At 34.5% G+C, this 26,887-nt stretch overlaps 1 protein-coding gene across 3 annotated transcripts in view; it reads left to right on the top strand.

Annotated features, from left to right (window-relative positions):
• NEK7 (NIMA related kinase 7) overlaps positions 1–26,887 on the top strand; it is a 164,480-nt gene that overhangs the window by 103,491 nt on the left and 34,102 nt on the right. For 2 of the 3 annotated variants that reach the window (XM_028120166.2, XM_028120167.2), the window contains 4 exons: positions 180–242; positions 1,821–1,931; positions 18,896–19,004; positions 19,891–19,998. In XM_028120166.2, the coding sequence (XP_027975967.1) occupies positions 180–242; positions 1,821–1,931; positions 18,896–19,004; positions 19,891–19,998 (391 nt within the window). The remainder of the gene's footprint in view (positions 1–179; positions 243–1,820; positions 1,932–18,895; positions 19,005–19,890; positions 19,999–26,887) is intronic. The other variant, XM_028120168.2, reaches the window with a different exon arrangement.

Raw genomic sequence — 26,887 nt, 5'->3', positions numbered from 1 at the left:
AAACTCGAGAGGTAACATGAGATAAAATACCTATAGTTCTTCACAGCTCCTAAAAAGCTAATTGAGAAGAAAATTTCTTAGTATGTGTATAACTATATGTAAACTATTATAATGCATTTACATGGTGTCTTGAACCATAGATTATTATTTTATTAAATAATTCTGGATTCTCTTTTTAGATATTTGATTTAATGGATGCCAAAGCACGTGCTGATTGTATCAAAGAAATAGATCTCCTTAAGGTAAATAAATGAACTGTTGACTATTTTGAATATAGATGAGCGTGTTGATAAAAGTGATCTATGAAAATATTACACTTACAAGCAAAAAGATTTTTAAAACATATGTCACACTGGTTTTAAGCAACATTATACAAATATGTATCTCAGTATATGGAAGAATGTAGTTATTTTTTGAATTCATTGTAAAATAATTTAATCAGATCATTTGGTAGGGTTAGCTCCCCTCCCCTGCCTTTCAAACTAGGAGACAGATAAAATTGGCAAAGAACATTGAAGAAATTTTTTCTTGACTGTCCCAATTAGACATATTCTAAAGCTTAAGTAACATAAATGAATATTAGTGTTATCTCAAGATGTAATATATTGAGAATGTGGACTGATCTAAATGGGCACATGCTTTTTACAATATTTCTGTATATTTTTTCCAGATTTAGAAAGTCTGATGTAAAGAGTATGTCAGAATTAGCTTTTCAGTTTTTCATCCACTCAAAGAATATGACTGAAATTTCAGTTATCTCTGCACTGCTTTTATTCTAGTAAAATTTCCTTTGAGGAGTGCTGTAGCTTATGTTATATTTTTAACCGTTAGATAAGACTTAGATGTTTTATATGCCATACATTTTTGTGCCTAAAATGAATCCAATTTATCAAAAAAGATAAGAGTAAGATCAAAGTGAATCATGCTTTCCGTCTGTTCTGTTAGTTGTAGTTATTTTCTGGGCCATGAAGTAACTGCTTTAAAAATATATATAAATAGTTATTAGAGAAATAATATATTATCATAGAAGATGTGGAAGAAAAACCTGTAAGTAGAAAGAAAAGAAGAAAATCATGTATATACCCTCTGGGAGAATTCTTGAATAATTTTCTTTGAGAAACTATTTGTCTTATGTTAACTTGTTTAAAGATTGAACAGAAAGCAAATTGTACAAAAGGATTGTCAGTGTGTAGAGACTGATGCATATATTTCTATAAGGTGAAATTTTTCTTAGGATCACTTAACGCATCAACCCCATAGGTAAACTCAGTATGTTTTATAATATTTGATGTAAAAACTATGTTTAGATAGAATATATTAGATGTCCTTTTATTTTGTTTTGTTTTTAAACCACTGGCTGCAGTTATATGAAGATCAGGCCAACTTCAAAATAGGAGTAAAAGGAATACTTTATTTACCATTGAGTGCCCTTAATGACAGTTCCCATTTTGAAGGATATAATTTTTAGCAATTGGTGCTGTAATTCTGCCAGTCATTTATGTTAATATATTTATTGGACATAGCAATACATACTTTAAAAAATTTTAAGTGTGTAATTTACTCTCTTTCTAATAGAGAGTATTAAAATAAAATTAATTGGTATCTGGTATTTCAATACTTGTTTTAAAATTCACTAAAGAAGAATACACTGTCATGTTAAGATTTCTGTAACTTAAAAATGAAACGCAGTAACTAAGTTTATTTTTAAGTTAAGAAACTATAAGTGATTCCTGGGAATTTACAATAAGAAAACTTTCTGGTGTCTGTTTTTGTGTGTGTGTGTGTGTGTGTGTGTGTGTGTGTGTGTGTTTTTCCATCAGCAACTCAATCATCCAAATGTAATTAAATATTATGCATCATTCATTGAAGATAATGAACTTAACATAGTTTTGGAATTAGCTGATGCTGGTGATCTGTCCAGAATGATAAAGGTAAGGTTTTGTTTTGCTTTTTTTAAACTAAGTATTTATTTTTTTCTGATAGAATTGCTCTTTAAACATACAGGTATATTAGATATTTTAAAGACCTCGGTGAAATGCTTTAAAATATGGTAAATATGTAATGAATGATAGATAGTAGTGATAATTATTATTATGAAGCTGGTTTACCTGGTAAAGCTCACTCTGCTCAGCTGAGATGTGTGGACACTCTGAAACCAACTTGGAAATAGACCAACAGATTTGTCTTCTATAAGCTGAAGTTCAAATTTTGCAACTTGATTTTTCTGAGCAGACCACCCTTGATCCTGTATCTCTGGACATCAGGCAGAGGGGGACAGAAGGAGATTCTAGAGAATCCTGACCTGTTCCTGGGAGGGATTCATCAAAGAATAAAATGGGCTTTGCATTCAGACCTTGCACATCAAACGCTAATTCAACCACTTTAAAGTTTATTTAACTTTCTTTTCCAACAGCATATTAATTGGGTTTCAGTTCAGCTACAAGTTATAGAAACCCCCAAATTAGAGTGTTCTAAAAACTGCTTGTCCTTAGGCACGTTACTTCTGTGTATGACAGTTTCTCAAAAACAAAATAATAATAGAACCTACTTCATAGGATTGTTGTAAATGATTAATTATTTGACATTTATTAAGACCTAAGACCTGTCTCATACATAATAAGGCTATACAAATGGAAGCTACTGATGTATTATTATTGTTATTAATTATATTTCTCTGTTACATAAAATTCTGGAGCTGATATGGCAGCTCTGATCTATCAAATTCTCAGAAGCCAAGCCTATTTGCAGTTGATCAAGTCACCTCTCTGAGGCAGGAAGGGACACAGGGCACTTGGTGGCTGTATCTTGAGGCACGTTCCTGGATACTGCCACACAACATTCTTAGCTTCATCACTTTGGCCAGAATTTAGTCTTATGAACATGTGTAGCTGCAAGGGAGGCTGGAATATATAGTCTTCATTTGGCTGGTCATGTGCCAGCTGAACTTCTGATACTCAGGAAAACATGTTGAACAGGGTGGAAATCAGTGAAGACCAACTAAATGAGAAAAGCAAGGCTCTTTACTCTGAGCTTGCTATAGCAAGGGAGTCAAGCATTGTCATTAACATTTTGACAGAGATTCACAGGCAGGCAGAGGAATAGGAAATCTTTATAATGGGAAAAATAAGCCTTTAGGTATGACCTGATTAGAGGCTGTTGGCACAAAGAAGCTTTACATGAGCTACTTAGAAGTGGGGCATCTCACCTGGCTTTTTCTGATTGGTCCTAAGTTGGAAGCAGGGACAGAAATTAGGGAAGCTGTCAGATATTCATCAAGTCCTGGGCATTTGGGGCTGATTGCTACAGAGTTATTGCTTAGCTTCTTAGATTGTCGCTAGAGACAGCAATCTGGCTTCCTGCACACCAGACATAGTGGGCTGGCGTCCTGGGTTGTTTGTTATGGACAAAAGTTTGGTTTTCTGGTCAGGTTGCTGAAGGTTGTGGATCAAAGTTCTGTTTTTATATGATCTGGGCATTGTCTGTAAATTCAGTCTCTCAACAGATACAGGAGCACAACTAGTAATCTCTGCTACATGGAGTTATTGTAAGGCGTTCTTAAAAACAATGTTAGATGTTTTATATACATTACCTTATTTACTGTTTAAAAGGATTCTGGGGCTAAATTTGACACTTAGAGAAGATAACCATCATTACTAGTAAATAGAAGAACTGATGTTTGAAATTAGGGTTTAGCTGATGCAAAATTTCATGTGTTTTCCTTTAGTGGCACTTAAAGATTTTTATATCGCAGAACTCCTTTGAAAAGTCAGATGAAAACCCTTGACCTTCTCCCGAAAGAGATGTTGGTGCATGCACACTTTGTCTTCCATCACTAAGCCTTCACAGATTTTCTGATCAAGGTGCTCACTGGTTCTCTGGCAGTAGCTAGGAACCCTGCTCTCTGGTGCGAGCATGGTGTCAGCCGGGTAGCTCTCCTGCCACTTAACTTCTCTTAGGCTTAGTTGCCTCATCCATAAGATGGAGGCAGTTTTGAGATTGCTTGCTAAATTATAAAAATACTACATGACAGGGAGGTAATATTTTTATTATCACAGAATGCTATCGAGCTGACTCTGTTTAAAGTCCCATGGTGAGAGTGACTCACTTCTAATCCATTATCTGATTGTCTGTTTTAGGGACTTCCCAACACTAGTACCGTCTTTGCAAATTAATGAACACTAAAATAATAATAATAATAAAAAAATTTGTGGTTTTAATTTTAAAAAGAAATGCAAACACACAAATGCAAAATTTATAAAATAACCATCAAGATGAGACATATAAAAGCAAATGTAAATCGTCCTTATAAGAGAGACAACTAATATAGAATTTTTGGCTTAAACTTTAAGTGCAAGAGTTGTTTAAATACTTATAGTAGGAAGCAAAGAAAGCAAATCTTCATTGGGCAAATACCAGATGAAGGCAGATAAAGAACAAACAGTTTCAGTTATCAAGTCTTGCCCCTGATTGAGAGATTGATGATTTGGGGTTTTGATTCTCTTCCAGAGTTTTTTGCTCTTTTCCAGTCTAGACTACTTTCTTTGCTACTGTTCCTCCACACCTAGACATTGCGGGCCCTAGCCCATTGCCAAAGCATGCCTGAGCCCATGACATTTGCCTTGGAAGAATACTCCTGTCCTTTCATCACTTGAGAGAACTAGGCAAGATCAGAGTGCTTCATAGAAGAAGCCCTGTGATCTGCATCTTCAGCAGATTCGGATTTCTTAGACCAGTGAGGGAGGAAAAATTTGTCTGTGTTTTTATATTTATTGTGGTGATGAACTCAGCTCCCTTATTTAAATGGCTCTTGCCATCAGTTGACATTTTCAAGGAATTTTTTTTACCAGCTGACCCAGTGGATATAGTAAGATCCATTCAGAACAACAGATTCTGTGTTTGGTAATGAATATTATTAGTTATAGATTGATAACTATACTCTCAAAGTATCCTTAGGGCTTCTGACTAAAATTTGAAGGTATCTGTCATGTAAAAGATTACTTAGGAAACTTTTTTAAAAAAATAAAAGATATCAAGTGATTACTAGTAAATTATATGTTTATAGAGCAATTTATTTTACTTAGATAGAACTGAAATAGTTCTTTAGAGAATTGGTAATATCATTCTTCCTTCCTATCTAATAGACATTATTGTATAAGCCTTTAATGATCCTATCCTTTATTGTAGGTACCCTTAGTCAACCTCATCAAGATACACAAGATTCTGGGTCAGATTTCCCAGATCCTCTTGGAGCCCTCCTAAAGGTGGAAAGTTATATTGTCAAACTTATAGATCTTAGAATAGTCTCAGCATAATGGCCATAACAGAAAGTTATTCCAGTGTCCATAAAAGAAAGTTTGACTAAGAAATTTCACATGAGTAGACTATTTTTATATCTGGTTATATTTGTGTATGTCTTTATGATAAATAAGGAAGGACAATGAGGAGAGAGGGGTGTTACTGTTTTAGGTAAGGGGATGAAAGAAGACCTCCTGACTTAAGTCTTGCACCCCCATCTGCCTTTTCCTTCTTACTGCCCTGGTTCTGTTTTTTCTTTGCAGACACTCACTCCTGACCCTGTTCCCAACACCACAAGAAATGGCTCTTGAATGACCTCTGTCATTAAATCCAGGGGACTTCATCCAGTGCTCACTCCATTTGATCTCTCAGCTGCGTTTGGCTCTGCTTTTCATACCCTCCTCCTTAAAATACTCCTCCACTGGCTTGTTGAGTCCCATCGTGCCTTGTTTCCTTCCTGCCTTTCCGGACACTCTGATTCTTCTTAACTGAGTCATTCTCTTGTCTTTGCCCTTCATGATGGAGTTTTTAAAAGTTGTGGTCCTGGGTTTTTTTTTTTTTTTTTCGTTTTTGCTTTATACTCTCTTTGTAGTTGATGTCATTCATGCCCGTGGATTCAGTTACTTTCAGTGTGCTTGTTTTCTAATGTTTTATCTTTAGTCTGGAGCTGTCTTCTAATTCTGAATTCATGTTAGCTCAACACCTCTGTAAAGAAATTCATTATCTTCCCCAGACTACCCTCCTCCCACATTTCCTAACTCAGAGTTCAGCACCTGTCTGCCCAGTCGTGCACGCTGGAGCCCAGGACTCTTCTTTGACACTTCTCTCTCCTTACCTCCCACTTCAGTCTGTCACCAAGTTCAGTTTATTTTTCTCTTAAATGACTTTCAAATATTCCACCGAGCTCTGTTTCCATTTCTCTCCCTGTAATGTGAAGTACCATCATCTCTCACCTGGAGAACGGGAGCTTTTAAACTAATCTTCCAGTGTCTGTTTCTCCATCAGTCTTTTTTTTTGTTTTAAGTATTTTATCTTTATTTTTTTTTAAAGATTTTATTTATTTATTTGAGAGAGAGAGAGAAACAGCATGAGAGGGGAGAAGGTCAGAGGGAGAAGCAGGCTCCCCGCTGAGCCGGGAGCCTGATGTGGGACTCGATCCCAGAACTCCGGGATCATGACCTGAGCCGAAGGCAGTCGCTTAACCAACTGAGCCACCCAGGTGCCCTCCATCAGTCTTTTTAAGAGAGGTGAGAAAGGAGGGGAAAAAAAAAAAAGAAAAGAGAAACCTCTTTTTAAATCCTTCTTGAGTTTCCTGTTGATGGTAAAGATGTTTGTCTAGATTTACTAAACCTGTGTGATCCAGAATATAAGTTCTCAGAGGGAGAGATCTTAGTTTGTTTTGTGACCTCACAAATCCCTAGTGCTTAGGACAGTGGGCCGCACAGAGTAGACGCTCAACAGATATCTGCTGTAGAAGGTGTAGACACCTTCAGTTCCTAGGGAGGTGCCTGGCTCATAGTAGTAGCTCTATTAAAAAACAAGTGGTCAATGAGTGCATAAAAGGTGATTATCTCCTTCCCTCCTTCCTACCTGCCTCCCTCCCTCCCTCCCTCCCTCCCTCCCTCCCTCCCTCCCTCCTTTCCTTCCTTCCTTAATTCCAGGTTGATTCTTTTTACCTCTGCTATGGTTCTCTGTTCCAGGGACCAGTAGGTGAATATGGGTGGTTGTTTCTTGCAGTTTCATTCTGGTCTTATGGGGAGTTGCTAAGATATTGAGTGGTATGCTGGCGAGACAGAAGACGGTGTTCTGAGCTGATACAGGAAGGGTATTTTTTTCCCCAGGAAATTCAAAAATTCTTTCCTAAACATTCTTATTTGTGCTATAAGCTGTTCTTTATAAAAGAGACTACATTAAGAAAAAAGTCATAGGAACTTCTTTTATGAAGGAACATGATGGTGACTTAATGCTTTATAAAGGACAGCAGTAGATACTTGAATTGTAAGAAATTGATTCATTTCTTTATAGTGAGTAATATTGTAAATCATAGTGCATCCCAACAGATATTTCACTGTCTCAAGTCTTCAGCTTAATTGGGGTAGAAGAGAAAATATAGCTGCTGGTCTGTATTCCAGAAATGAACCTCTGGATAACATTGCATCAGAGATTTTTACAAGTAAATAATTAATTGGTTTAGAGCAAGCTGACAAATATAATTAAGCAATTTATAGTTGAAATATTCAGTATTTCTCTAATTAGTGACAAAGGAATACCTGAGGCTGTGGTCAGATGAAATACTTCCCAGATGAGTTTTAGGATAAAAGGAAATCTAGAATTTTTCATCATATATTTCTTTATCATCAGAAATCAGAATTTTAAAGGAAAATAGACTCTTAAAAAACAGATTTCAGTTTATCAAGTTGTGATTTATATAATTCTTATTTTCTTTATCATACCCTAAATTGGACTAATAGAAGCTCCATTTTGCAGTATGCCTTATTAATACTGTTTATTTCACTCTTTGAACATCAAGAAACAAATTTGGTGATAGAGACTTAGACTTAGTGTAGAGAAGACGAGAGACAGATCTCAGAAAAATATAAACAAAAGCTTTGTTTTCTTTTTTTTAGGTATCAATAGAAATATTGCTAAAATGTATTTAAAATTTTCATAGCCCATTTTTTTCTTTTTATTTTTTTATTATGTTATGTTAATCACCATACATTACATCATTAGTTTTTGATGTAGTGTTCCATGATTCATTGTTTGCATATAACACCCCGTGCTCCATGCAGAACATGCCCTCTTTAATACCCATCACCAGGCTAACCCATCCCCCCAACCCCCTCCCCTCTAGAACCCTCAGTTTGTTTCTCAGAGTCCATCGTCTCTCATGGTTCGTCCCCCCCTCTGATTTCCCCCCCTTCATTCTTCCCCTCCTGCTATCTTCTTCTTCTTTTTTTTTTTAACATATAATGTATTATTTGTTTCAGAGGTACAGCTCTGTGATTCATCAGTCTTGCACAATTCACAGCGCTCACCGTAGCACATACCCTCCCCAATGTCTATCACCCAGCCACCCCATCCCTCCCAACCCCCACCACTCCAGCAACCCTCAGTTTGTTTCCTGAGATTAAGAATTCCTCATATCTGTGAGGTCATATGGTATATGTCTTTCTCTGATTGACTTATTTTGCTCAGCATAATACCCTCCACTTCCATCCATGTCATTGCAAATGGGAAGATTTCATTTCTTTTGATGGCTGCATAATATTCCATTGTATATATATACCACATCTTCTTTATCCATTCATCTGTCGATGGACATCTTGGCTCTTTCCACAGTTTGGCTCTTGTGGACATTGCTGCTATAAACATCAGGGTGCACGTACCCCTTCGGATCCATACATTTGTATCTTTGGAGTAAATACCCAGTAGTGCAGTTACTGGATCATATGGTAGCTTTATTTTCAACTGTTTGAGGAACCTCCATACTGTTTTCCAGAGTGGCTGCACCAGCTTGCATTCCCAGCAACAGTGTAGGAAGGTTCCCCTTTCTCTACATCCCTGCCAACATCTGTTGTTCATAGCCCATTTTTCTAATGTATAGTTTATTCATTGAACTATTTACAATTTCTTATATTTATAATTACCTCTTAAAAAGTCAGTTTGAGACAAAAGAAAAAAGTGCATATCTTTAACGTTATATTTGTAAAAACCTTTATTCTGCTAAAATGTCAATAAAATACAATATAACTCAGTGTAATAAATCTCTTAGGGGGAAACGTAGAAGTTTGCTATCTGCCAAAAGATTTTCATATCACAGCACACTGGCTAAAAAATAGGTCAACAAAGGGGTGCCTGGGTGGCTCAGTTGGTTAAGCACCTGCCTTCGGCTCACGTCATGATCCTGGAGTCCCAGGATCGAATCCCGCATTGGGCTCCCTGCTCAGCAGGGAATCTGCTTCTCCCTCTGACCTTCTTCCCTCTCATGCTCTCTTTCTACCATATTCTCTCTCTCAATAAATAAAAATCTTTAAAAAAATAAAATAAAAATAAAAAATAGGTCAACATTATACTTGGAAATTTTTTTTAGTGAAATATGGATTACTGATTTAAATGGATATCTATTTTGTGTCAAGAGTTTGGCACAATTCCAAATAATAAGTTAAGGCTCTTTTTTTCCCCTAGTTTTATTGAGATATAATTAACATATATCCCTGTAAGTGTAAGGTGAACAGTATTATGGTTATATTGTGAAATGATTACCACAGTAAGTTTAGTTAGTGTCTGTCATCTCAAAGATAAAATAAAAAAGTCTTACGATGACAACTCTTAGGATTTACTCTTATAACATCTTTCCATTCAGTAGTATTATTGGGAGTCATCATGTTGTACATGCCATCCTAGTACTTATTTATGTTGTAACAGGAAGTTTGTACCTCTGACCACCTTCCTCCAATCCCCCCTCTGCCCACCCTCTGTCTCTGGAGACCACAAATCTGACCTTTTTTTTATGAGTCTGTGTCTGTGTGTTAAATTCCACATATAAAAAATCATACAACACAACGTTTGCCTTTCTCTAACATATTTCACTAAGCATAATGCCCTCAAGGTTTATCCCTGTTACTGCAAATGACAGGTTTTCCTTTTTTTTTTTTTAATGGCTGAATAATGTTCTCTGTGTGTGTACGTATATATATATATACACGACAACTTCTTTTTTCCATTCATCTGTCGGTGGTCATTTATGTGGTTTCCATGTCTTGGGTATTGTAAATAATGCTGCTGTGAACATAGGGGTGCCAGATATCTTTTTGAGCTAGTGTTTTCATTTCTTGTGGATATATTCTTGGAAGTGGAATTGCTGGATCATATGGTAGTCCCATTTTTAATTTTTTAGGGATTCTCCATACTGTTTTCCATAGTGGTTGTACCGGTTTACAGTCCCACTGACACTGTACAAGAGTTCCATGCCAGCATCTGTTATCTTTTGTTTTTTTGATGATGGCCATTCTGACAGGCGTGAGGCAATATCTCATTGTAATTTTGATTTGCATTTCTGTAATGACTAGTATTGAGCATCTTTTCATGTACCTGTTGGCCATTCATTATCTTCTTTGGAAAAATGTATATTTAGGTCTTTGCCCGTTTTTTAATTGCATCATTATTATTGTTATTATTATTACTATTTGCTATCGAGATATACTAGTTCTTTATATATTTTGGATACTAATGCCTTATCAGATATACGGTTTGCAGTTATGTTTTTTTTTCCCCATTCCATAGGTTGTGTTTTTGCTTTGTTGATCATTTCTTCTGAAGCTTTTTAGTTTAATATGGTGACCCTTGTTTATTTTGTTGTTGCTGCTTACGCTTTAGGTGTCCTTTCTGAACAATTGTTGTCAAGACCCATGTCAAGGTTTGTTCCTATTTTTTTTCTGTTTAGGAGCTTCATGGTTTTAATGGTTTCATTCTAGTTTCATTCTTTTACATGTGAATGTCCACTTTTCTCAGCACCGTTTATTGAAGAGACTATTTTTTCTCCATTGAGTATTCTTAGCTCCCTTGTCCAATATTTAGTTGACTGTACATGCTTGGGTTTATTTCTGGGCTCTCCATTCTGCTTCATTGATCTGTTTGTTTTTATGACAGTGCCATACTGTTTTGATTACTATAGCTTTATAGTATAGCTTGAAATCAAGAAGTATGATGCCTCTGCCACTTTGTTATTCTTTCTTAGGATTGCTTTGGCTTTTGCTATTTGGGGTCTTTTGTGATTCTGTACAAGTTTTAGAATTATTTTTCTACTTCCATAAAAAAAATGCCATTGGAATCCTGATAGGGATTGCCTTGAATCTATAGATGGCTTATGGTAGTATTGACATTTTAACAATTTAAAATTCTTCCAACTCAGGATACTTTTCCTTTTGTTTTAGTGCCTCCTTTGATTTCTTTCATCAATGTCTTACCATTTTTAGAGTAGAAAAACTCCTTGATTAAGTTTGTTCCTAAGTATTTTATTGGTTTTGGTGCTGTAGGATCATTTTCTTTATTTCTTTTTCAGATAACTTATAGTTAGTATATAGAAACACTATTGATTTTTGTACATTAATTTTGTTTCCTTCAACTTTACTGAATTCATTGATTAGAATTAATGTTTTTTTGGTTGTGTCTTTAGGATTTTCTGTGTATATAAAATCATGTCATCTACAAATAGAGACAATTTTACTTCTTCCGTCTTCCTTTCCAATTCTGATACCTTTTATTTCTTTCTCTTGTCTGATTGCTCTGGCCAGGACTTCTATGATGTTGAATAGGAGTGGTGAGAGTGGGCATCTTTGTCTTGTTCTTGATCTAAGCTATCTTCTTAATATATTTAGATATATGTTGTCTTCTTGAATATGCAACTTGTATTTTCTGCATTGTTACCCCTTGTATGGCATTCCCTTTAAATTTGGAGAAACCTTAAGACTCCTTTCCTTTACACATAAAGTTAATCTTATATGTTGATTTTTTATTGTGTTTAGAAATTCACATTGTATTTTTCTTTTATTGCTAATTATCACAAAGTTCGCAACTTAAAACAACACAAATTTATTATGTCACCGTTTGTATGGGTCAGTGAGTTCACATACTAGTTAGTGGGTTCTCTGCTCAAGTTCTTAGAAGACTGAAATCAAGGTGCCAGCTGGGGCTGTGATTTCATCTGATGATACGGTTTTCTTCCTTGTTTGCTGGTTGGTTAGAAGAATTCAGTTCTTTGCAGTTACATGAGTTAAGTCCCTACTGTCTTTGTGGTTATCAGCTGGGGACCATCCTTGGGTCCTAGAGGTCTCCTGCTGTTCTCTGCCACATGGCCCTCTCCATAGCCTGGCAGTTTGTTACCTTGAGGCCAGCAGTCGAGTCTCTCTGGCTTTGAATCTCTTAACTTTTTTGAAGGGCTTACCAGGTTAGGCCATGCCTACCCAGGATAATCTCCTTTTTGGTTAACCCAAAAGCAGCTGATTTGGAGCCTTAATTACATCAGTAAAACCCTTCCTGCCATGTAAGACAACATGGTAGAGGAATGATAATTCATCATATTCACAACCCAACTTACACTTAAGGGGGAGGGAATTATATATAGAACTTGGGGATTTTGGGGGGTAAAGTTTGTCCTACAGTTCTGCATACCACAGGCTTTGATATATTAACTAAAATGTTAACAGTGTTTTAAAGATAATTATTACCTCCAAATATTAGAACTTATAAATCTTGTTCACCTTTTTGATGTGGTTGTTTTTTACATTTGCAGACACATTTTTATTTTTACTTATCCAAATTTAGAGGCTAGACTGGAAGTAAAATCATTTTGGAATGTCTTTTACACTTTTGACCTTTGAATCCTTAAAGCAATAAAATCTTCCCAGTAGTACCATCTATCTTGGATAACTCTGATTTATAGTTTACAAGGACACCTACACTTTCCATTTCAGCATCTGGCATAAACTGCATCGTCCAAGCCAGGCAACTATGAGAATTGCCAGTGATTCCAAATGTGGTCTGTTTCCCCTCTGAGTCTTTTATATAAGATTGTTGTCTATGTTATGATCTTAGAATTATTTGGAACTTTAAGGTTACAAATCAGTGGCACTATCTGAAAAATATCCATACAGAATTGAATATTATATACATATGTATATGTACATAGTTACCTACTCATATTGCATGAAAAACCATGTGTTTGTGTATCCATATAGATTTATATCTATATTGGTTTATATGTGTAGTTGTGCTATACAGAATTATTTGTATAAAAGCACTGTTACTGATAAAATATCACCTGGGTTTTCTTTTATACTTAAGTAGCTTGATAGTAAAGTAGTATAGAACTTAGGGATTTTAGTAAATTAAAAATTATATATCCTAATGGCCATTATGTAATTCTGTGAGCATAACTAAAGGTGACATATAACTTTTGAACTTGGGATAATTAGAAGATAATTTTCAAAAGACGTCTTGCTCTTTACATTTTAAGGTAATACTGATCTAAAGCCGCCTTTAAAAATCCTATAACATCACGAGCAGTAGTACTGGGAGAGCTGTAACAGTTAAGTAAAAATGAGATACACAGACTCCTGTCCTTTTTTATTTTTCTCTAAATGGATTTCTGCCAAGAGACTTTTACTGTCTCATTATTGTTCTGCTGTGTTTCCCTTGTCCATTAAGAATATTGAAATATCTTTCCAACTATCTTACCAATGTCTCATAAAACAGAACCAGAAAGAATGTATTAAAGAGGCAAATGTTTCTGTTTATCTTTGTGACCTTGTGTCTTCCTGAAGATTAACTTTCTGCTTTTGTGTCTCACTCTTTCTGTCTCTAGTACTCTGATGCAGCAGAGAAGACATATTAAAGATTTTCAAGTATCTTCTCTATTAGTTTTAATAACATGGAAGCTTCTCTTAAAAGTTATCCATGTGACAGCAATGCAGGGATTATTCCTTGTAGTAATTCTGATGCATTCATCTATTTTTTATTGATTTTTTTTTAATGTCCTAAGTTTCCTCAGTATCAATGTGCTAATGTTCTGAAGGCAACTTCTTTGGGGGAAAAACACTGTGACTATAGGAGCTTATTTTTCTTGTTTGCTAAATAACTTAAGGGTTTTTTTCCCCAAGGCTTAATTGCTCAGAGAAAAATCTTTACCCTTCCTACCCTAAGATGAAACATATTTCAGCTTCCTTAATAACCCATATAATTTGTAATGGGAGAATGAATAGATTATATTGATATTCTATTAAATTATAATCCAGAAACAGCTGAATACTCTTAGCGGGTTTTCCGACATTACATGAAAGGAAAAAGACAAGTGGAGCTTGCATGGGAAATTTTTTATCAAAGTAGATAAACTCAGATGCCAGTGATAAGTATTTTCAGTGGTCTCATGGCTGCCAGTCCCATTCCACATCATATCTTCTAGAGTGACTTCAGATTGCTGAATTTTATTCAGAGTGCCAAGAGTGAAAATATTCACATGCTGCAAATCAGTATTACAAAACCAAAATTCTAATTGAGACATAACTATTTTGCACATTTATATATTCTCAAAATTGTGTATAGCAAGTATTTGTGAGATTTAGTCTGTTGAGACCTCCTAATACCTTCAGAAGAAAGATGTTTCTGCAGAAAGATGAATATATAATACAAATCGCACTTAGAACCATCAGTTACACTTTCAGAAGCATCCTATCCTTTCCATCACCCAGTCTCTTTTCTTTGAAACAACCACTGCAAAATGTAGTCTTATGAAAATGCAGTATAATTACAGAGATATCTTTGGGAACATAACATCCCTTCTGATGATAAATGTTTGACCTATTGCAAGTTTCTCTAACTACCTGTCATCTCATGTGAAGATCATTTATGGTATTAACTGGACCTATGGGGATCTCTGAGGTATTATTATTATTATTATTTGCTTTGTTTTTACTAACTGGTGATTTAAACGATAGGACATACCAGTAAAGTAGCATTATCTTTATGTGTGAAAATGTGCCAAGTAGGCATTTCTTAAATTTTTGTACTTGAGATTGTAGAACCATAGATTCTATTTTAGAAGCATTGGGGACCTTATAGCTCATCTCCAAACTCTGTTCAATATAGAGAGGAAACTGTCGTCTACCAAGGTTAAGTGACATGCTCAAGGTAACACAACCAGTTATGTCAAGGCTCATAATCAGGTCTTTATAAAAGGTGATAAACTAGATTATGTTAGTGGCACATTAAACATCTGACAACATTCCTAAGCAGGAAATACGTCCTTATATTTAACATAAATTATTTATTTCCTCTTGTTAGATACTTGGAAGAGATGGAGCGGGTGCTCTTATTCGTAATTTCTCATTATTTAATTATCTTTTTTCCTAATCTTCTGCAGGAATGCCTTGCATACTGGGGATCACATTTGCTGCTTTTGTCTTTGTTTTAACTACAGCAGTACATTTCTAAAAGATTCTGTGTATATTGTTCCCAGGACCAGCTACATAACTGTGGGTCCTTCATTGTAAAATTGTTAAGAATTTCAGGATGGCAACAACAGAGCATTAAACTAACTATAGTGCCCTGCATGACTACGCAGGTTGCATGCTCATGAAGCCAGCCCTGGTTGTTCTAGATGTTTTGTCTGAAACTTTCTTCATTAAAGAATAACATACCAAAAAATATTTTGAAATACCATGGAAATTAATGTTTTTAAGCAAAACAATAATAAAAATTTTCATTTTTTCTCTCTGGATGAGTTTATTACAGGTAATATCATTGAAGCTTTTCTCAAAATTTCTTGAGGAGGAATGTTAGAATTGCAAAACTTAGAAATAAGAAATGTGTATGTTACTTAGAAGTAAGAAATAAGTAATATATATGTTCCATTTGGAGTGATGGTCTAGAGTACAGGAACCAAGTGATCTAGTTCAGTTCAAAAACTGGTCCTTAAATATTGAGTTGTCCACTATATAATTGGATTTGATCTTGGTATTTAATTTGGAGGAGGATGTTAGATGATTTTTTTTTTTAAAAGGTGTGACTATTTTCTGGCATCTTCAAATGGAAGCAACTTGCCTTAGCTGTCCTCTTTTATATTAATACGTACGTATATACATCGCTTAAGTGACAGTGTGACTGTATTTTACCAGGTATGCTGAATTTCACCTAAGAGAAGTGCTGGTAATCTTTTTACACATAAGTGAGAATATAATATATTCTGATGTTTTATATGTACATTGACTAGCTATTTGATACATCTGTTTCTTGAATTTGAATAATGTTCAGTGTTTACTTGAATGATGTTGATGGAGATAGTAAATAGGTTTTTAAAGTAAACAGTATTTGAAGCTTTGCATAGTGAAAAGACTAGCCTATTTTTTAAAAAAAACTAAAAGTTAATGCTAAGTGATCAGGTATACCTGAGTACCAATTTCTGCCTCTCTGTAAATTTTTATATATTTTATTTTCAGGTTAAAAAAACTTGAAGTTCTATTTCATAACGTAAATATAGTAAAGTGCCATATTGTACAATCTTCCTTTTCACATAAATGTTTATTGATACTAACCTTTAAAAAATTTGGCTACATTATTTCTTGCTTTATTAAAAACTTACCGCATGACAAATATATGTGCATTTTTCATTTATGTTGGCATTAGATTTTTTTTCTAATCTAGTGCTAAATAGTTATATAGGGCTGTCTTTTTTAGAGAAAAGTAGGATTTTTGAACAGTAATGCTATTTGATTAAAGAATTAACAGATATGTGTATATTACAATAAATTTCAAGAAAAGATTATTTTTTTAACACTTTGGCATTATGGAAGTTTCTGCCCTGTAATGCTAATATAAATTTTACCAGTAGTAGAAAGGATTCAAATTTTCATTGCCTTTTTTCTGTTCATCCTCTTTTTAAGAGATGGCCAACAGTGCCACCATCAGAACAGACAGGCTTTTCTCATCATAAGTATTGGTTTTGTTAAACAAAACAAAACAAAAAAAAAACAAACCCTACACGTAAGAAGTGGTGGAAAACTGCATGTGGTGAAACAGATAAAACATATTGTGAGATACCAGTGACATAATGAAACTCCCTCTAATTTCTTTTATGAGCAAATCAAATTCATAAAATTATTCTTCAGAAACCTGTTACTAATTTGGACACTTATGTTTTTGCCAGGTCATTCTGTCTAGGTAGCATTATATTGATGTCAATTTATTGTCTTCATCTTCAATTTGTTGTTCAAAGAGACATTCTCAAAGAATATAAAAACGTGAAAATGATCAGACCGTCTTGGTCTGGTAACATTTTCCCTAATGTGCATTTTTGAGGGCCAGTTTTTTCATTTGCCTTTTTCCTATATATATGATTTATTTTTTAGATAATGAGACTTTAAAAAGTAAGCAGCCAAATTAATTATGATTATGATGATTCCAGAATCTATATTAAAGCATAAAATTTTCCTTTCATGGTCTGATGCTTACATGATGCAGTGTATTTATTTTTGAATGAAAAGAAACCTGGTCCTCATCTTCCTGTTGACATCAAACAGTCTTCTGATATGCTAATCTAGCGTCAGGGAGAGCACATAGACAGGCTTTATTTGGACTCATTCCAAATCTGTAAGAAAATTATGTGTATAGAACTGATTTTACAGCACGGCCCCCTTAGAATGAAAAGTCATGTTGACACAGTCTGCAATTAAAAATACTTAATATTGAAACATGATATGGGAGGTTTTCAGCATTTTAGTAATACCCTGATTTGCGTTTTAATTACCTGGTCATCTAATTGTTATTTGCTTTTTGCTACTGATGTTAATAGCCATTGAAATTACTAAGTTCATTTCTATAGTATGTGTTATAATAAACATTAACCTAAAGTTATTGGCTTTTCCTTAAAGATTTATCCTTTTGGTATATTGAGTACATATGAGACAGTGGATATAATCTTATGCTAAGTATGAAGTAGGGATATCATCAGATTTCCCTGTGTTGTTTTTCCTTTCAACTGGTCACAGGGGTAAAAAATTGACAGAGAAACTTGTTTTGGAGTCATCCAAATTACAGTTTCTCCATTTTCAATAACAAATCAAATCAGTTGAACTTACAAAAACATTTCCAGAAAAAAATGCACTACAGTACACATTTAAATGTTGACATCTGTTAATAACTATTTGTATATTTAAGAAGTTAAAATTATCAGAAAATGTCATAAAAACTTGTTTAAGTGTAGTATTTCATGTTGGTCACTTATAAATATTGTTAAATAGGAAACCAATTGCAGTTTTAGAAAAATAATTTTTATATAATTGTTACAAATTTTAGGAAACTAAGAACTTTGTTCTTGAAGGAAATATATTCTCCTAGCAAATGTAATGTAGGAAAATAGGCATAAATATATACCTCTGGTTTTGCAGTTCCTTTGGTGATTGCTGTCTTACGCATGATGGCGCACTCTTTCCCAACTCGTTTGTTGGTGCTCAGCTCTTTGCCCAGACCTTCCTATAATGTTTTTCTTCCATGAAGTTTGGATTCATCCATTCAAAGTACAGGTTTCTTATAATGTGCAATGGAAATATTCATGAAAACTTTTTACATAAATCTCTTTTATTAAATTTTTAATAAATTAACTGATATTTCAAATCACCAGGGTAGTTCAATATTTAAAAGGAATTCTATAGTGAAACCTTCTTTCAGGAGAAGAATTGTCTTTTAATGAACATAATTACCTTCAGGTTTCCAGACTATTTTATCCTGGGTTTCCTTAAAATGAAATTTGACATCATTCTTTTAGGATAGGAAATTATTTTACATAGATGTTAATTTTTTGAAATATTGGACATCACAAAGATGTAGAATTATATGGCGTGTGCTAACAGATATAATAGTGAGAAATTTAAGCTAATATGTCAGGTAAAATTCTTGGAATCATTCACTGTGGAAAATCATATGCTTTTTAGTTGGCAATAGATAGATAAAAGTAAATGTTTTTCTGACTTAAGGCATTTTGCATGTCAGAATCTAGTCTTAAGATATTTTAATTCCTAATAATTCCTATTTTTAATTTTTTAAAAAGCATTTTAAGAAACAAAAGAGGCTAATTCCTGAAAGGACTGTTTGGAAGTACTTTGTTCAACTCTGCAGTGCGTTGGAACACATGCATTCTCGACGAGTCATGCATAGAGGTAGGATAAAAATCACAAATAATTTCTAATGTTTTGAATGATGCAGGTTATTAGGCAATTTAAGAATAAATACTTTCCAGTTATGGCATATATCATGCATTCTCAGCTAATTTATTTCCAAATTATCATTTGCTAGGATGAAAACCCTTAAGTAAAGCCCTACTTGTTTTAAATAAGAATGAGAATTATTGTTCTGCTTGCCTCTTCTGAGCATCTTACTGATTATGTTGGTAACTTAAAAAAAGAAAAGGGGCAGGAAAGCAATTGAATGTGCGTAAGGAAGATCCCTTTTTCAAACGAACAGTGTATATTAGGGCCACTTTGTTTCTTAATTTTTAACATTAACTCTTAATATATTCTTGATTGTCAATCAAATAGTTGGGCAGAGCATGCAAAGATGACATCACTTAGGAATTGATCCTCTGATTTTGGGGTGTGAAAAATTTCAATACAGTTTATTTAAGCAATTATGATTTCTAAGGTCATCAAAATAAATAATTATGTTCATAATAGAGTTATGATTTTATATTTTTATATAAATGTATCAATAAATGAATGTTTAATAAGATTTAATGTTGATATAAAATGGGAATAAATTTATTTTGTGCTTTGAATTTCACAAAAGTTTATTTGAAAATGCATTTTAAATGAAAATTAGTAGCAATCTCCATCATGCTGCATTGATTATTTCTCTAGCAGAGGACTGAGAACTCAGAAATAATGAGGATAATATATCAAAATTATTCAAAATAAAACAATTGGGTCAAAATTCAAACTGACTTTCATTTTTAAGATAGATTTTAAATTCTTTTATGAAAATATTTTAATCCCTTGAAAATACCTAAGCTGACATCATCTTTCACCCGATTCCTTCATCTGTTCACAGATATAAAACCAGCTAATGTGTTCATTACAGCCACTGGAGTGGTCAAACTTGGGGATCTTGGGCTTGGTCGGTTTTTCAGCTCCAAAACCACAGCTGCACATTCTTTAGGTAAGAGACACAATATAATTTCACTCAGTTATCATGTGCATGTGTGCATGTGTGTATGTGTGTGGTGAAAAACAGCACAAGGGATGTACTAATTATATGCCAGCTCTTAATTCTAAAGGCAACTATTTTTAAAATCATCAAATCCTGAGGCAATCCCTATCGCTTTCTAGTAGACATAATGTGTCCATTCACATGACAGTTGGCTCCTTCTCTTAATTTGACCCCAGGTAGACATTTGGGGGAAAAAATGCTAATAAACAAACTTGGTTTTAACAGTTGCCATGGAGCATTCCTTTCATTCTTCACTTAACCATATTGAGATAATACGGAGATATGATGATGATTAAACCATATCTTGAAAGAGGACTTGATCTATTTAAAAATACCATAGTAATTTATAAATGTTTATTAAAACAACACGTATAGTTGTGATTACTGCAGAGGGGAAAACCTAAAGACGGTCTACAACTAATGAGGAAAATATTCTCCTAAATTATATAGAAGATACTTGCAGTTTATTCATTCTAGAACTAATAATACGGCAGTGTCCCTTATATCTGAAATAGAACTGAGGGGCACCTGGGTGGCTCAGTTGTTGAGCATCTGCCTTTGGCTCAGGTCGTCGTCCCAGGATCCTGGGATCGAGCCCCGCATCAGGCTCCCGGCTCAGCAGGAAGCCTGCTTCTCCCTCTCCCACTCCCCCTGCTTGTGTTCTCTCTCTCACTGTCTCTCTCTCTGTCAAATAAATCAAGAAAATCTTAAAAAAAATAAAAAATAAAAAAATAAGATAGAACTGAATGTAGCTATTACAACATTATATGAACTATGGAGAGAAAGTTGTCCACTTCAGAAACAATAGAAATTACTAGGAAAAAATCATTTTTAAATCAAATAACCTAAAGAGAGTGACAGAGCTTCTCTTAAAATTCTTGAAATCACATTTCTTGTAAATATAAAACTTAGATAAAATGGTAACAACCAAAATAAAATAAGAATTAAGATAAAAATAAGTTGACTTTAATTTAATGGTGCCGCATCTTCGGTGTCATAATTTCATTGAAAACCATTAATTTTTTTTTTTTATAAAATTGTGTTTAAATGTGAAATAAAAAACTTTAAAATGGCCTGGTGAAGAATAAGTGAGTTACACTAAATAGTACAGTAGTGAAACGAGCCTCTGAATTGCTTGACTAGACTTTTTTAAGTTTTTCCGACTTTTTAGTAAGACTCTGTGTGACCCTGAACCTGTCATTTAAATTTTTTTATGTCTAGAACAGTATCTGGCACATATGTAGGCACCTGATCACTATCTGCTGAATGACAAAATATTGGATCCTGGGTTAAAGAGTGAAAGAAAGATAATACTTTACCCTTTTTGCAGAGTTTTAATTTTGTCAACTATTTTAAGAAAATAAAGTTACAACTGTTGTTGAGTAATACTGTCTTGCTCCCTTTCACTTTACATTTATTTTTAGAGAGCATTACAAATTTTTCTGGTTAAGAAGATTTGATAGGAAATTCTATAAGAAATGCATAAATTTTAGTAGCACTTTCACAAGCTTTATTTGGAAGTTACAACTCTTACAAAGCAAAATAATAGATTTTTATAAAGAAAACGTAGACTATTCCATCTCATTGTCATTTCTCACAGTAAAAGTAACATGTTTTCACTTTGTTACTCACCTGAATGTCTTAACAGCTTTCTGTCACTTGTTTACCTAGAAATGCTGTTAACACTTAAGACACACACACACACACACACACACACACACGTCTGCACATACCCATGCTCATGCACACACGTGTATTTTTTAAATGCTGCTTTGCAGACTGTCACTCTGAGCATATTGTAGTCACCTGAATTATCCAGCAAATGAAACTAAGATCTTAACAGTTTTGGAAATGGACTTTTTTAGCTTGCCTGCCACTGCCCCGAACAAAAGTTCTAAACAGGGTTGACAAACATGCATCTTCAAGTTTAGGTAATGTGTTTTGACATGGAGAGTAAATTCATTAAGAAATTCTGTAATATCAGGTTTTATCTAAATCAGTTTATTTAGGGTCAGGTGGTTTTTATGTTATATAGGTAAGTATATATGTGTGTGGGTACATAAAATAAATGGGGATGCACGTAATTACAAAACATTCTAAGACACTCCCTGTAGCGCAGCCAGTGAGGAAGTGGCAATGAGACACTTTCTGTGATGGATGAATCGGTAGAGAAATAATTTCTTTCACAAGTATTTTTTCCCATATTATTTTGAAAAAAAAAAATTAAAATAAGAAAATTTCTTTTATTACTGCTTGTCTTCTCTGCGAAGTGTAGATTTTGATGGTCTGAAACTGAAGTTCAGTAAGCAAACTATAGTGAACATCAAGAATTAAAGATTGAACTCTGGCCTACCATGGCTAGGTGGACCCAGTAGAAAACCTATTTAGAAGGATCGGGAAGAATTGTCTGCTAATCAAGAATATGTATAAAATAACAAGGATATAAAACTGACGTAGACTTACGGTACTTTTAAAGAATTATTACCCTCATGTTATTGTCATATATTTTTATTTTTAAGAGCAAATTGTAAAGTTACTTCTAAGAGTTGGTTACAAAAAGCAATTGAAAATGTGGCACCTATACAAATTTATTTTGCTTATAGAAAATATGATAAAATTATAGATTTTATTCTGTGATTTGTTTTTTGATTTTACTAAGAATAATATCTGTAGGGCATGATTTATCCCCAGAAAAGGTCTAAATTTTAATGAAACTACAAATAAGTGAGATCTGTATGTAGTTCAGTTTATGTTAAATGAAGTTGATCTTGGAGCCCAATTTCATTTAACTTTGTAAAGAAGATGTTTTTAGGAATTTAGTTCAAAAAGGCAAAAATTAATAGGATTTTAAAAACACCTTGCTACAATTTTACACTATTTTCTTTTTTCCAAAATATACATTACTATTCAGAAATGAAGTAAAGGATACTGTTTTTACTTATTTTGATTCATTAATAGGAACCCACACTCCAAAATTTTTGTATTTTTAACAATCCTTAAAAGATTGGCAAGCCTTTGAATTTTTCAGTTGTCTATTCATTTTGCATTACTTATTTGTATTATTTAATTTCGTGATAACAAATCAACATGCAATAGAATCTGTAGTTCTCACATTTTCTGTAGCAAATAAAGTTGTACAGGTGGTCACATTTGTAGTGTTTTCAGAACTATTTTTCTTAATTAAAAGTATGTCAACAAGGAATAGGCTTAAAAATTACAAATATAAAATCTGATGTTGCTGGATGTTCAAACTATGTTCAAATCCTCAGCATAGAAAAAAAGATTCTCATAGGCCTTCACTTTTCCTTCTGCTCCCTCCCTGCTCCCACCACATACTTTGAATCACAATCTCTCTCGTTTCTGTTCCCTCTTCCTAAATCCATAGTGACTTTATGTTTAAACTGGGAAAATATTCTCCCTTGTTTCTAGTATTTTTAAAAAAATCAACTGTATATATTCCCAGCAGAGTTATCTTCCTAAAAGAGAGCATCTGATTATGTCACTTTCCCCCAAATCCTTGATGGTTCCCTGTTGCCTAAAGAATATCATGCAAAGTCCTTAGCTGAGTAGTTGGGGTCCTCTGGAGTTTGATGTCTTCTACTTTCCATTCTTGTCATTGACTATATAGCCCTCCCTCATTATGTGCCAGCCATGTTTTTCTTCTTGCTTTGTTCTGAATGTGAGAAATAGCATGATGTTTTGGAGAAAATGGAAGACATCTGGATTTACATGTCCATTGTACTGTAGGACATTGATCAAGCCATTTACTAACTTTTCTGACTTTTCAGTTGCAAATTTATAAAAATAGAAATGTGGATAATAACTATTCTATGTTGTGCCCTAATCTCTAATAATACAATTATCTCTAAGAATACATGAACATAAAGGTGTTTTTGTTCACCGTAATGTGCTGTTTAATTTGCTTAGGTGAACATGAAGGTGGTGTTGGATGTAGAAAAAGGAAGAGGGGGAAAAGGAGAAGGAATTTATGTACTGTTTATTGTTCTGTTAGTTTTAGTACCTTTCTTATGCATGTGCTATTCTAGTGACCAGAAACAAGCCCAAACAAGACCAGCCATCTTCATAGATCTTATCTTGTTGGGGGAGGGAATAGGTAATCATCTTATGTCTTCGTTTTTTTATTTGTTAGCCATGTGACAGAGCATGACTAGGAGGAGAATTATGTTACAAGGGACAATGGTCAGATAAGGCCTCGGTGAGGAGGTGATGTTTGAGGTCAGGATGCAGAAGAACCAGCTACACAGGACCTAGGGAACAGTGTCTCAGGCTGACTGAAGGGCAGTTTACACAAAGGGGCACACGCAGGATCAGCTCTGTCTGTAGAAAGTTTGCTGGAGCCGGGTGAAGGAAGGGTCTTAGCCAGATGTGGGAAAATTCACATCTCATTCCAAGTGCCGTAGCGAGCTTCTGCAAGGCAGTAGTTGGAGAGCAACACGATGTGCTGTGAAGACTGCAGCCATGAGCCTCTTCCGTCTCCTTCAGGATAATCATGCCCAGTATTGTCTGCTGTTTTCAGGTTCTTCTGTGTCCGGTGGTTGCCTTCCTTTGTCTCTGAGAGCCTCTTAGGATGTGCTACCCAAAACTAAGCAGAGATACCACATGAACTCATTAGCCCATAGAACAGAAAGTTCGTCACTGCCTGTAATCTAGGATCTAGACAGTTCCTTTGTTTTTGTCCCCCTCCTCTTTTTTTTTTGTACATGAATTTATATTAAGTTAGATCTTCATTTAGTGCTTTTGTATTGACTTGGACAGAGGGTGTTGCTAGGGAGACTAATTGTAGGATTATATATATCCCTGTGAATCTTGCCCTTTTTTTTATATTGTCAACCTTATAAATGTTATAGGTGTGTTAGAAAATCATATATATGTATGTATATATGTCAATATCTTAAAATTTAAATGAGGACACATCTGTCTCCCTTGACTCAAATTTCTTTACAGTCTAGGTAAGTGGCTTTTAAACTTCTTGACAATGACCTAGCAGCATTGTGACCCCACAGGAACATAACCATATATAATGAAGCAAAAGTTTCATGTAACAGTGCTTTACATTACGACTATATTGTCTGTTCTATTTTATTTTACTGAAAATAATGCTAGTTGCAACCCACTAAATTATTTTACAACTCATTAATTGGTAATGACCTGCAATTTGAAAAACACTGGTCTGTGTTTACAATGCTTTCTTTCTTTTTTTTTTATGATTTTATTTATTTATTTTGAGAGAGAGAGTGAATGAGCATAAGCTGGGGAGAGGAGCAGAGGGAGAGGAAGAAGCAGACTCCCCACTGAGCAGGGAGCCCCTCGTGGGCTCCATCCCAAGACCCTGAGATCATGACCTGAGCCGAAGGCAGATGCTTAACTGACTGAGCCACCCAGGCACCCCTACAGTATTTTCATGTTGTTCCATTTACTTAAAGACAGATTCCCCTTTTTCTGTCTACTTTCAGACATTCTCCTGACTTGCTGTTTGGTTATGAGGTCAGTTGATCCATCATAAATTAGTCATTTACAGTGTTCTCTGTGTTTCTGGGGGTGGGTAGTAACATGCATGGTGGTTCTGTACAATTTGCAAATCATTCCATCCCCTAAGACTCTTCCTGAGATATGTGAGCTGTGGGTATGGATTATTCCCATTCTAGAGTCATAAGAACTAAGGCACAGAGAGGTAAATGGACTATACCTAGGAGATAGTGAGTGGGTCTGTGGCTTCCTACTCTGGGCTTACTTTCCCAACAAAACTGATTTTTTCACCATATCAGTACCTTGTGGCATGTTCTCCTACTCTATTAATATTTTCTTATTTGTTGTTTTTATTTCTGTCTGCAATTACCTTGTTCTGTTCTGTACATTGTCTAGGAACTCACATATGAGAGCAGAGTTTGCCCTCTCTCCTGGACTTGACTGCTCTTGATGCTCCATGATTCAGAAATAAACAGGAAATAGACCGCTAGAATATTGAGGTCTTTCTTTACAGCCATTCTGTCTACCGGCAACTTTGGCTAATATTTCTAAGGAAGTGGCTCATCTAAACTGAAAACTACAGTTGGACCAAAACCTATGAAATAGGAACATGGCAATCAGGGTACATTTTTCTCACGTAACAAAACAACAGAATATACTTCTGTTACACTTTTTTTTTTTATTTCTTTAAGTTTTTTATTGTTATGTTAATCACCATACATTACATCATTAGTTTTTGGTGTAGTGTTCCATGATTCATTGTTTGTGTTACACTTTTTTCTTAACTTACTCTAAATTCTTTTTTCAGCAGATGTTCTGACCCAGAGGCAACTTGCCAAGGGATCAAGTATCTTTACCTTTGAATATTTAAAAATACAGCAGAATACACAGAATAATTTTTATGTATCCCAAATACATGATTTTTAGTAAAATCATATCATACTACCCTTATTTCCTATAATAATGACCCAGAGGAATCCTCTGCTGCTAAGAACGAATATGTATATAGCATTGTATAATTTACAGTTTTAAAGCACATTTTCTTCTTGTTCCTCAATGTTCTGTAACTAGGTAGAGTGGCTATTATAAAGTAGGAAACTGAGATCCTCTAATGCTGAACCTGACGTCCGCTCCTCTTCCATCCCTAGAATTCCTGATACTTACTTTGTATAATTTTTCTTTCCTCATTAGGACTTATTATCTTCCAGTGTGCTATATAATTTATTTGTTATGCTTCGTACTTTTTGTCTCTCTCCTCCAACTAAAATTTAACCTTCATGAAGAAAGGGATCTTTGTGTTTTTGGTTTCCTGATGTGTTCCAAACACCTAGGAGAGGGCATTGCACATAAT

This window comes from Eumetopias jubatus, unplaced genomic scaffold, assembly GCF_037043125.1.
Source record: "Eumetopias jubatus isolate StellerSeaLion01/CBP00866 unplaced genomic scaffold, mEumJub1_p1.0 scaffold_12, whole genome shotgun sequence".
Classification (NCBI taxonomy): Eukaryota; Metazoa; Chordata; class Mammalia; order Carnivora; family Otariidae; genus Eumetopias; species Eumetopias jubatus.
The sequence above is the reverse complement of the archived record's forward strand: the minus strand, read 5'-3'. Positions and strand labels throughout refer to the sequence as shown.